This window comes from Lissotriton vulgaris, chromosome 2_1 (assembly GCF_964263255.1).
Source record: "Lissotriton vulgaris chromosome 2_1, aLisVul1.2, whole genome shotgun sequence".
NCBI classification, from domain to species: Eukaryota; Metazoa; Chordata; class Amphibia; order Caudata; family Salamandridae; genus Lissotriton; species Lissotriton vulgaris.
In genome coordinates, this window is record NC_141687.1 from 1,146,206,776 (window position 1) to 1,146,219,022 (window position 12,247).

General features: G+C 47.8%; 1 protein-coding gene across 1 annotated transcript in view; it reads right to left on the bottom strand.

The window, feature by feature from the left end:
• The window catches only part of SNRNP40 (small nuclear ribonucleoprotein U5 subunit 40), a 92,832-nt gene that overhangs the window by 69,739 nt on the left and 10,846 nt on the right, over window positions 1–12,247 (bottom strand). The window contains exons 2-3 of the mRNA XM_086956850.1: window positions 3,043–3,172; window positions 2,068–2,161 (exon numbers count right to left, since the gene is read on the bottom strand). Of these exons, the coding sequence (XP_086812976.1) occupies window positions 2,068–2,161; window positions 3,043–3,172 (224 nt within the window). The remainder of the gene's footprint in view (window positions 1–2,067; window positions 2,162–3,042; window positions 3,173–12,247) is intronic.

The window sequence follows — 12,247 nt, forward strand, 5'->3', positions numbered from 1 at the left end:
TCCAGTTGCTTCTGCTGCACGAGCGCCGGGGCGTCCCGGCGGCGCCGCCGAAGAGGATGAGTCAGAGTCTCTAGCCGGCGGCGTGTGAGGTCGAATACGTACAGTTTCATCCGTCCAAGTAAAGACTTCTTCAGGGGAATTAAAGAAGAGAGTGCAGGATTGAAAGATCACTCGTAGCCGAGCCGGCTAAAGTAGAGCGTATTGGCTCTTGAGGCCCCGCAGGCGGGCTTTTGCAGCCACGAAGGACTGCTGCTGTTGCTGCACCAACCGTGTGTAGTCTGGGAAGATCATGATCCGCTGGTTATTCCACAGGAGGGGCTCTTTCAGCCGGGACTGCTTCAGGATCGTGTCCAGATCGTGATAGTTGAGCAGCTTGGATATCACCGGCTGCGGTCGTTCACCAACTGGTGGCTTCTGAGCAAGCGCCCTATGAGCCCGCTCGATGATGAAGCAGCGGGAGAGGGACTCCGGCGGGATCCAGCCCTCCAACCACTCAGTAAGAAAGGCTTCCATGTTTCCCTTCTCACAGTCCTCCGGAAAGCCGACAAAGCGCAGGTTGTTGAGTCGAGCTCGTCCTTCTGCATCCTCAGCTCTGAGAGCTAGGCCCTTTTGTATGCCCTCCATATTGGCCACTCTTTTCTTCAAGGCCGCCATTTTGCCCTCCACTCCAGTAATTCGGGTTTCGGCTTCCGTGATACGGGCCACTGCGTTACGCAGATCTTGTCGCAGCAGGGTCACATCGGCTCCAACGGCCCCAATTTTAGCGTCCAATGTATCTCGGGACTGGGTGATTGCCGCCAGGAGAGCGGCGTTGTCCGGCCCAGCGGTCAGTTGGCCTCCCGAAGCTCTGGAGTTTCCACTCAGGCCCGTGAATTTGTCGATTGTTCCTTGTTTCGAGGTCCCACCACCGCTCCCGCCTCTGGTCATAGTGGACGATAGGGAGGCTAGCCGTCAGGTCACCCCTGCAGCCCCTCCATGGGCCCCAACAATAGGCAGCAGGGGGTCCGGGCAACGGCCGCCTATCACGGCCTCAGAATCTGTCCGTGGTGCCTCTCCGCCGGACTCACCAGGATATCCTCCGACCGGTTGGATCCGGGGTAGAGTAGCAGGGGTTCCGTGGGTAGGAGGACGCAGGTCATCACTGGTTCACCAAGTTCCCCATGGCCGTTGCTGCTCAGCCTCGTGTCTTGCAAGATGGCCACCTCAGGGGCTCGACTCCGGGCGCCCGCCACTGCCACCCACCGCTAGGTGAGGCCTATGCGTGGATCCGCTGCCCACCGCCTGTTCCGGCCTCTAGTGTGTTGGGCCTCACAGAAAGGGCGCCAAGGAACTCCACCCGCCTCAAATTAAGCGCACTCACTCTTCGATATTAAGGGCCACCGCGGTCCGATCCCACTGCCGGTTCTCCACAGTTCTCCCTTCACTCTGCAGCTCCTCGCATCCTCACCGCAGAAGACTCTCCGCTGGGCGTCCGGCCCTCTTCAGGGCCCTCGCCCCAACCTCCGAACAGCCGGCCGATGCCGTGCTAGCAGCCAGCGAGCCCCCTCGGCGCAGCACACTCTCCGGCACAGGGCACCAACAGCAGGCACCCTCCAGCAGCCACACCTCGGGAGGGGTCGGGCTGCCGCGCAGCCCTGCTCCGCCGTCCGCCGTCCGATGGTGCCCACCTCGGGCGATCTCGAAATCGAGGTACCGGCTTCACCTCGCGGTACAGGCCGCTCCGCCTCCGGGGCCGATTGCACCCGCGCCGAGTCCCTGGTGCGGCTGAAAGTCTCGCCACACCCGCCGGACACCTTCCGCCACTCTTCCCTGTCGCGGGATGGGCACTGGCGAGGGCGGAAGGCAGGATAAATGCTCGGTTGATGGAACGGCGGGACGGAGCTACACTAGGCTACGTCCGCCATGTTCGCCGCCTTGGCCACGCCCCCAATTCCTTAATATTTTGACTAAAATACATTGAGCTTTATCTTCCATGGTTCATTCCTGATGCTGTGTTCATTCGTGCAAAAATATGAATCAATTTGTAAACGCCAACTCAGTAAATAACTGTCTTTCCTTAGTTCTCACCTGCCATCAGTGCTATAATGTAGCTCCATGACTGCGCCACTGTGCCCTTTTAGAGTAGCATAATTTTCACAATCTCCATATACATTCCACAGCACTAGAACAAAGCACGAAAAAAATTTAATAAAAAGGTTAAAAGACAGACATGCAATTCACTTCCCTGCACAATAATCCTATTTACATTCATTATTATGCACATTTTATGAGCCTAGGGAAACAAACGTTTAAAATATGGAACCTTTGACTTCCAAGTAAGTGGAGTCCTCCCAGAGATGGAAGGAACACTTAACTCCAGAGTTATCTTAAATATGTTTTGATTCTGATGACTATTTTCGAAATAAGAATAGTAAAATACAAAAATCTGGCGAACACAACAGATTGATATTTTACATTACATTATGAGCAGTGCCTGTAGATATGTCAGCCTGACTTGTTTCGTTTTTCAACTTCTTCAGAGGCACTGACTCGAACTCCAAGGCAAACATTTTCTTGGCAGCTACACAGCAATTTACCACCCGCCTCAGTGGGCGTGGCCAGTCGAATGGCCTCATGGTATATGTAGTGTCTTGTCCTTCTCCAGTGAGTCGCCTGCCTCGGAGCAATATATATGTCTTTCTCTCTCTATCAGTGGCGGCTCGCAGCGTTAGTGGAGTCCGACATACGACGGCAGATATTTATTTATTTACGTCTACCTTTGCAGTCGTATGTCGGACTCCACTATCCTTCTACCCAGTCCCGCCCCGCCCTGCCTCCCCGCCAAACAGTGTTACCGCGGCGAGCTGCCCGTTCTTAACACAGCAAACACCATTAAGAAACAAGAACAGTGTAGCTAGGCTTATTGCCCATAAACATGCACATCTTAACATTTAGAAGCCTAACGCTAAAAAACACGGCTATTGTTCTGTGTCTACTGTTATAGATTTCACAGTTTGGGTGGAGTTTAACAAATTGTGAAAATAGGAAGAAATATCAACTTGCATATCAGTCTGTCAAAGCCTGCAGATGCCAGGGTGGCTCCATTGGGATGAAATTTGCAGCAATACACTTCGCCTTCGTGCCCAGAAAGCAGCATGATTGGTGCCTGCAGGCTGGAGGTTCGAGGAGGGCCCTGAGATGGAGAAAAGAACAAGATGAAACTGGGCTGTTGCAAAGTAGAATCTAATGTCCCACTTCTCTCCAACTTAAGTTCCCAAACTTTACTTCTAAATTTAACAGCACCGACAACAGAGAAACCATAGTAAATTGAGTATAGAAATATCAGGGCGACCTGCCTAACATTGGCCAGGCACTGCATCGAAACCCCCACTGCACACAGCCTTTGACTGTTGCTGAGAAATTACATTTCAGTCGGTGCTTTACATAATCTTCCGATTGTCACTTTTACACAGAAAATGCAATACGAGACTGGGGAGGAAAGGCGTGTGAGGGAAGGGAGTGGGAGGAATAAGGAAGGAGGAGGAAGGAGACCAGTAGAGTAACCAATAACACTACCACTCTGAGAAATCCACCTCTTGGTAGATTATTAAGTCTTGATTGAGAACAGCTATTCAGGACAGTTGGTTAGGACGTCTGTAAGGCATGGTGGGGCATACGGGCAAGATGTGGCTCTGTGAGGGAGACGTGGAAAGGGATGCATGCCGTGAGGGGCAGTCATGGCATAATATACCCACGGTCGAGTCGCCAAGCAACCTAAGATAGCTCATCATCAGGGGTTCCAAATGTCTTTGGGGTGGGAGCGGACTGCAATCAGCTCCCAGTATGCGTCTAGCAACTCGTAGCTAAGGGCCTATCATGTAGCCAAGCATTCCTTGTGGGAGCTTGTCACCTGCCCCAATGCATCGCCACCCTACACTTAGCCAGCAGGAGCAGCATTGCTGTTAAACAGCGTGCCTCCGGGGGAATCTTTGACGTAGTCAGTATGGTAATGAGCGGCATGCTCTCCGGGGCATAGCCAGTAAAGCAAGCAATGTCCCAAAACACCATTACCCAGAAGTTACAAATATGGGGGCATTCCCCTGCCAGATGCAAGAAGCCTGCTCGCAGAGCACCACGGGCCCTGCACCAGGCCCATTCTTCGTAATCGCGCCGGAGTATGATACATTCTTTGTAAGACCTTTAAGTGTATTGGTCTTAACCTGAAGTTCAGGGACAGGGCCCTTGATCGAGTGCAGTAGAACAACCACTTTTCCTCGTTAATCTCTACATTGAGGTCCTCCGACTAAAGCTGTCGAGCGGGCAACCAGAGTAGCGTTGTTCACTGTATGCCAGTATAAATGCACATGATCAATCTTTGCGGTGAGGGGTTAGTGAGCATTTCTTCAAGTACCACAAACACAGGGGGGGGGTCTAACGGGAAGATGTTGTGAAGGCCATGCATAGCTGCTCAGAGCTGGTGATAAGTCATGGCATCCAGAAGGTGCACTGAAGCATCCTGGAAAAAGTGTTGATAGGTGACAAAGGTGTTGTCAGGATATATCATCCGAAAGGAGGTAAGGTTTTGCCGGCGGAGGCGTGCATAAAGCGCGGCATTTAGTAGGCACGGAGCCGGATGGTCCTCCTCCAGAGCCGTCTGGGGCTGAAACTGAATTGGGTGCAACCAGAAGTGTGCAAAGTGTGCCTGAGGCTTTGCTTAAGGTCCATAAACGTGCAGCGGATATCTGACACCAGGGCCAAGTCTCCCCCAGTCTAGGAGCCCTTCGGGGGTCTCCATGCTGCGTGTCATCTTACGAGGCTCAAATTGCAGCTTGGACTGCCCATCCTTTCCCATAGTAGCATTAGTCACACTATGATCCCTTGGGCGGCGGGGCAATATGCAGAGGAGAACAGAGGAACTAGGCAAGTAATCGCAGCGGCTTCCCAGCTAGGAGAAACGCAGCTATGGGTGAAGATGCCCTTCTGGGTTAAGTTTTGCGCATTATAAGATACCCATTCATTCATTCATTCAAGTTAAGTTCACATATGAGATGCTCAAGAGTGAAGTACAGGCTGTATGATCTGCCCTGAGGTGGTGTCCAGATGATTTAATCCGGAGGGATCGGACAGCGGTCGGTATCTTTTATCAGTCGCACGGCCGCCAGTGTCGAGTCCCACCTCGTTGGCCATGAACAGACAGCCAGCTGCCCAATGCCTAAGAGTGAGGGCAGCTGGGTAGTCAGTCCACACCACAGCGGACCAGGTGGCGACAGCACCAGGTGATAGATTCACTCCAATCCACCACAGCAAGAGTGCCCGGTTGAAATTAGCACAGTGTGCCACAGAGGCTCACCAGGGCACTTCCCAGCAGCAAAACACAAACATCCCCAGCAAGGGGGTGGAGGGAATGAGGTATCAGGAGTCAAGGCCAGACAATATGGGTCTGTAGGGCAGGCATAGGGGAGGGCATCCACACACGCACAGTGACCAAGCGGAGCACAGCCAGGGATCCCGCAGCAAGGTGCCCTCTCTCAGCCCGCAGCCCCCGCGCTCCTAAAAGTCCCAGGGAAGTACATCCGGCACTCCCTGCCTGGACAGCCGTGCAGCCCCAATCCTCAGTGGCAACGCCCCCAACCAGTTTGAGGGATTTAGGGTAAAAAAACAATTGTATATTATGGCAGCTGGGCTCACAAGAGTCCTGCAGGAGTTTTGTAGATGCCCAAAATCAAAAATGGATCCCTGTGATTGGTTGAGAGGCCCATTTTTCCGTGAGCCTTTATGCTCTTGCAGGAACGAAAGGCTCCCATGAGTTTCGCAAGAGAAATCGCTCTGATGGGATGGCTGTTGAAATTAAATAGCTGCTATTACAGTTTACTGTGAAAAATTTGAGGCGGTGTGTAAATGAAGTGAAAAAGCTATATAAGGGGCAGCAGAAAGGCATGCTGACCCCTTAGATTTAGAGAGGACGTGTCTAAAGGAGAACTACTGTGAAGACAATAAATGTATATTGTTTTTAACTAATTGTTACGATCTCATGGGATTGTGAATAGTAAAAAAAGAATAGATGAGTTCCCAATACACTCTACTAGTAGGAATGCATATTGTGGTCCTTGTTTTTGAGAGGAAGTGTGCAAGAAATAAGCACTGTGAGGATTAGAGGGTTAATTCTTTTTTTTTATGTTACAATCTTGCGAGACTATTGCGGGATTGTGAAAATTGGAAAGGATTAGGTGATCTTTGATTACACTGTAGCATCCACACTTGCTACTGTAGGAAGGAGTATTACTGGAGATGGTGTATATCAGAGTGTACTATTTACACCCATTGGATTGGTCAGAGTTTCGAGTAAAGTCTCTTCCCACACACTACTATGCACACCTATTATCAAAGAAAGAAGTGTTAACAGGGAGGACAGCCCCTCTCCCCTCACTATTACACACACCCGTCATCTGAAAGAGAGGGGTCAGCGGAGAGTCCAGTCTCTCTGAAAATACCCTGCAATGCACACCAGTTATCTGAGAGAGATATCTGAAAGGACAGGCCTGTCATTTTCCGTACAATACTATGCACACCTGGCAGCTGAGACGGAGGTCTGAAAGAAAAGGCCAGTTCGACTACGCACACCTGTCATGCAAGAGAGGGGTCCCGGCAGAGAGGCCAATCTCGCTCTCCACACACCCTACTACACACAGCCATCGTTTGAGAAAGAGGTCTGGATGGAGAGTCCAGCCCTTCCCCATGCACTTCCACACACACCTGTCATCTGAGAAAGAGGTGTGAAAGGATAGGCCTGTTATTTTCAACACACTACTACTCACACCCTTCATCTGAGAGAGAGGTCTCAGCAGAGAGGCCTGACTCTCTTCACACACCCTACCACATACAAGCGTCATCTGAGCGGTTTAGAAGGGGAGGTCTGTCTCTCTCCACTCACTACTATATATACTCGTCATCTCACAGAGATGTCTGAGAGGAAAGGGCAGTCCCTCCCATTCACTACTACGTACACCGGTCATCTGAGAGAAGTCTCAAAGGAGAGTTTACTCCATCCACACACCCTTATGAACACCCGTTATCTGAGAGAGCAAGGTCTGAAAGAAGAGGTCAGTCCCACGACATACCCTACTATGTACACCCATTTTGCAAGAGAGAAGTGTCAGCGCAGAGGCCACTTCCTGCACACGCCCTACTATGCATAGTGGTCATTTACAAGAGAGGTTTGAAAGTAGAGTGTAGTCCCTCCTCATATTCCAGTATGTACCCCATTATCCAACAGAGGGTTTGTAGTGGAGAGGCTAGTGCTTCCCAGATACTACTATTTCCCTACAATGGTGTTGGGAACCCACTAGAGTTTCGCAAGAGTAACGTGCAAGCTTCAGAGAGTGAGGCTTACTACATGAGGCTTATGCTAGCTTGCAAGACTTGTATGAAAAGTGGCTTGGACTGCCACTCAGTGTTTTTATGATCGTGCCTGAGTCTCACGAGATCAGATGAGCTCAACCAATAGTTACCATTCTTATTACATGGTTGAAGAAATGCCGTGATGTTACTGGGTAGAGAATCAGAAATAGCTCAGTTTGTCCTTGGTGCTCTGGATGAGAAGGAAGTATGTTAGAGTTCGGCTCAGCAAAAGTGAATTAATATAGAGCTGAAAGAGACTGGTGTCTTCATCTGTATTTAAGAAAGAACTTAAAAGTTCAGGTATATAATAATAATTTTTATAAACTTTGGTGTGAAGTAGCAGTAAGTGTAGTAATTTTGGTAAAGGTATTCTACACAAGGTGAAAATCTGTTTGTATAGGTGTAGAATTTTCAATATATTTTTTGAGAGATAGACATTCAAATGTAGAGAGATATCAGCAAGTATTGTAGATTGCGTTAAAAAATGAAGTGTTCAAACGGTATGTACTTGTAAGTAAAGGAAGCAGTGTCTGTCAAACTATAAAAGAAAGATTGTAGAATGTGTTAATACAATCCCTAGAAGGCCTTGAAAAATCTACTCCTACTCGCAATTGCAGTAAAATATTATCAGGTCGAGTTATTTTTAGTATCTACTAGTCCCATGAGTGAATTTAGGCTGGAAAAAACAGGTGTTCTGTTCACTCAAAGTGAATAAGCAATAAAGCTGCCATTAAATCTTGATTTTATCTTGACATATTTGCGGTCTGTTCAAAGAAGGAGGTCAAATGTCAGTTTGTCTTTTTACTAACTGCTGCTTGGAAAATTTAGTTAATTTTTCTCTGTCTTACTAGAGTGAGAGGTTTTTCTCAAGTGAGCTGCCTGAAGACGTCAGTTACTTTTTTCTAACACATAACATTTAAAAAAATAGCCTGTTAATATTACAAATATTTCAAAATATATCAGGAATGGAGAAGTGCGAGTTAAATAGGAGCAAAACAAACCAGAAAACTTTTATTTGCGGATATGTAAATGACACACATTTGCAGAAAGCCTATTATTGTTTGTACACTATATAGTTTTATGAGTAAAACTGCACGTCAGTGGGAAAGTTTGTGGCCATTTCTATGTAAAAATCGGCTGATTTCAAATGAGTGTGCTAAGACTTCATGCTTTAATTATGTATTTATTAAACGTTACAGTTTTCAAACATGATTTGTGAATCATTCCTGCCCCTGTCCGGATGACAATGCTGTTCATGAACTAAGAGGCAAGTCAGGTGTCATATGTATCCTGTGGCTAGCTTTGTATTATATATGGAAAAAAGTTTAGTCTATTAAATCAAACAAAATAGTTTTTTGTACAACAGACATGCGGAACTTACATTTGAAGGTGTTCTCATATGTGATAATGAAGAAAATGGCAGCTAAATGTATTAAAATATTTGCTCACGATCACATCATTTGAAAACGTTTATGGGTCAAGAGCATTACAAATAGGTCGAGTAGATTATTTAAGTCACTAGGTCTGCAGGTCTAGTAACATTTTTCTAATTTTTCGAGGCCAGCCTAATATTTTTATGAACCTCACAGTACATTTACTTTAGACTTATAAGGTGTTTGAGTGGTGATATTGCTATAGTTGACAGGGAGTGCGTCTACGGTCCAGAATACATGCTCCCTCAGTGTATAAGAAATGTACAAAAGGTACACAATTCCTTTGCATATTACAAAGAAAAGGAAGGCCTGAATCAGTCAGTCGCTAAGGGCAGATCAAGCATATCAAAGGGATTGTTTTGATCAGAAACAAGAACCCTCACACACTTAGATGGGTGTCACGCTTCAGCATCGAGAAGCTCCTCGTAGGGCAAGCCAAACGGGCCCCTCGATGGGCTCTTTTCCAGAAATCTTTGAAGATCAGATGCAGTGAAGAAGTATGTGTGTGCGTGCAATGTGTGTAGATTGGCGACTATGTGATCGGAAAATGACTAAGAGGAACCTGTAAGGGTTTTATTGTATAGGTGATTTTGTCATGAAATAAACCAGAATGTGGCTGTACTGGAAGCAATGATCCTTTACAGCTCAAATGTTGGTGAAAACAAAAGGTCAATATGTTTCTTGCCTAAAGCCATGGTAGATCTTGCCAATTTATAAGAACCACATATAAACCTAATCTACAGATGAGTGGGGGTGTAGTGTTCAAATAAATACCAAATGAAAAGTCATCTGTATGGTATCTTGTATACCTTGTACAGCAAAATATACAATATCTGACCTGAAAGAGAAATGCAACAGTTAAAAGGTATCACAACGATAGGTGGGAGAAGGTACTCCCCATAAGTGATTAATAAATGCATTAGGCAGCTGTATTCATAGTCATGCCGTAGGTAGAATCACACCCATCAGTGAGCGCGCAGGCATAAAGAGACAAACAGGCAGGTAAAGCATGTGACAGTACATATACAAACCCAAAAATCTATGTATGAAAACGTGGAACATAACCAATATATCGAATGAACAAATTACAATGCAGAGATGCACTGTTGTAATAAGAGGTCTTACCCTATTCGAATATGAATCCTGCCCCTTAGGTTTAGGTGGAAGACCGGGCTAGCTGCAGACTAGAACTAGTGGGAAACCGGTATGAACTGTCAATTATTTGTAATAATAGTCAGAAATGTGAGGTGTAAGTAGGAAGTCCTACTGAGTACTCACAAAGTCCTTCGTGGTAATATTCTGGCAACCATGGAGGCAGCAAGGACGCCGGGGAAAGGGGTATAAGTACCAAATGGTTCGTCTTACAAACCCTCTACTTACCGACAATGCAAGGGGGTCTAGGTGCCCCCTCCTTTGAGGCTTACTTCCTGGGAGTGCAGCTTCAGTGGCTGTCCCATTGGACAGCGGAACGCCACATAGAAGAGACATTCTCGAGCGACGTCGGATATCTCTCCAGGCCATCCGGAGACTACTGATGCCAGGTACCAAGCCTACGGGTACACACCCACTACAGGCATCAATAGCCCGCAAATGCATGATACGCATACACCGTATGTCAAAGGGTCAGCCCCTCTACTCCCCGCTGCTCCCGTTGGTAGGATTCCCTCAACGGGAGAACTATTACACCTCCGGATATGGACACAACACTAGGTGACAGAGATTGAGTCACTGTTTGAAGATGGGCAGCTGAAAACATATGCCCAAATGACGGACAATTCCTGGTACACAGACGATTAGTAGACAGCGCCCGACAATGCTGGGACCTCACGGAGGGAAAACCACCGACACACCCGGTACTGCACACAATTCTACGTATGGGCATTGGAAGACACTGAGTCACTTGGCATTACAAAGCGATACTGGAACTGATCACAGCCCCTTTACAAGGCCTACGCCACAAATGGAGGACGAGATAGGACGGGTGCTCAATGACCAAGAGTGGGAAAAGGCACTAGAGTACCCAAAAAGGTTTTAAGGAACGCACGCTTCAAACACATTCAATTCAATATTTTACATCGCGCATACTTAACACCTCACCGGCTTCCCCCTGATACACATTTTGCATGCCCCAGATGCCAAAAACCTGAGGCGAACTTCAAACACATGTTCTGGGACAGTATTACAATCCAACCGTTTTGGGGTAGGGTACATCAGGTTCTGGGGGAGACAGTCCACCTCACGAAAATGTGTACATGAGAGGCATGCGCTCTGGGGGTCTTCCGCAGGCGGAAGACAGAAAAGGTGCAGTAAAGGTTTGCGGCCTTGGCCATGCTCCTGGTGAAACGGAGAATAGCCATGCATTGGAGAGCTCCGGCAGGACCCCCTGAGACAGCCTGAAAAGGCGCTGTTAGAAAGTGGGGCGCAGCAGAGGAAGAAACACTGAGAGATGGGGAGGTGAAGGGGATTCGTAAACATCCCATCTCCATGGAATGGGCACAACTCCTGTTCCAATTTGCACAAGAGACAACACTAGATGACTCACCCAGGGCTACACAATCCCAATCCCAAACTCCACCCATGTCCCGATGGCGCAAGTAAATACCAACACGTAGTTACACATGTGAGATGAAGGGCCGACCGTATACTAGGGCCCCATCAGACTAGTGCCACGGCTCGTGATGGGAGATACAAGCCCATTCGGACTCCTCTCTTCCCCCGCTAATGATACAACAGCTACTTAGTGGACAAACTGGAACCGACCACAAAATAGATGCCTGCCACAATACAATTCGTAGGCTCCCCGACCCCCTCACGTCCCACTCACCTCCTTCCTCAGTTAACTGTTATACGTTTACCCTCGACACCCTCGGAGTTGGCTTATCTGTATTGGGAACACAATCATGGCCAACAACCAAAGAGGTGTACAGGGATAGCGTGGGGGACTGAATATCAACCCGCACCTCGCAGAAACCCACATATACAGGCACTAGTCAACCTACCAATACCCGCACTAGTCCACTGGAAGTGTAATATCCATTTAATTTTGTTGTTTCTTACTTGTGCGGTGCGTTATAAAATGGGATGGTTGTTCCATAATGCACCAATATCATCCGACTGCCTGTATATACCCGTCTCCTGCTATCTCTTTAGAAAAGGTCACTGCATGAATCACTCGGATTAAGAGTGGTAGCCCTCAGGACATCATCCCAGCCCGCATTATGCCTATGTTGGCAGAAGTCCTTGGGCCAGGAATTCAACAGCTAATTAATCTATCTCTTAGTACTGGAGAGGTCCCGAGAGACTGGAAAAGGGCGCTAGTGAGATCGTTGAGAAAGAACACCGCTATTCCCTGGACCGAATTTACCAATTTAAGACCTATCTCTCTTCTCCCCTTTATGGGCAAAATCATAGAGAAATTTGTCAATAGGCATTTGTCA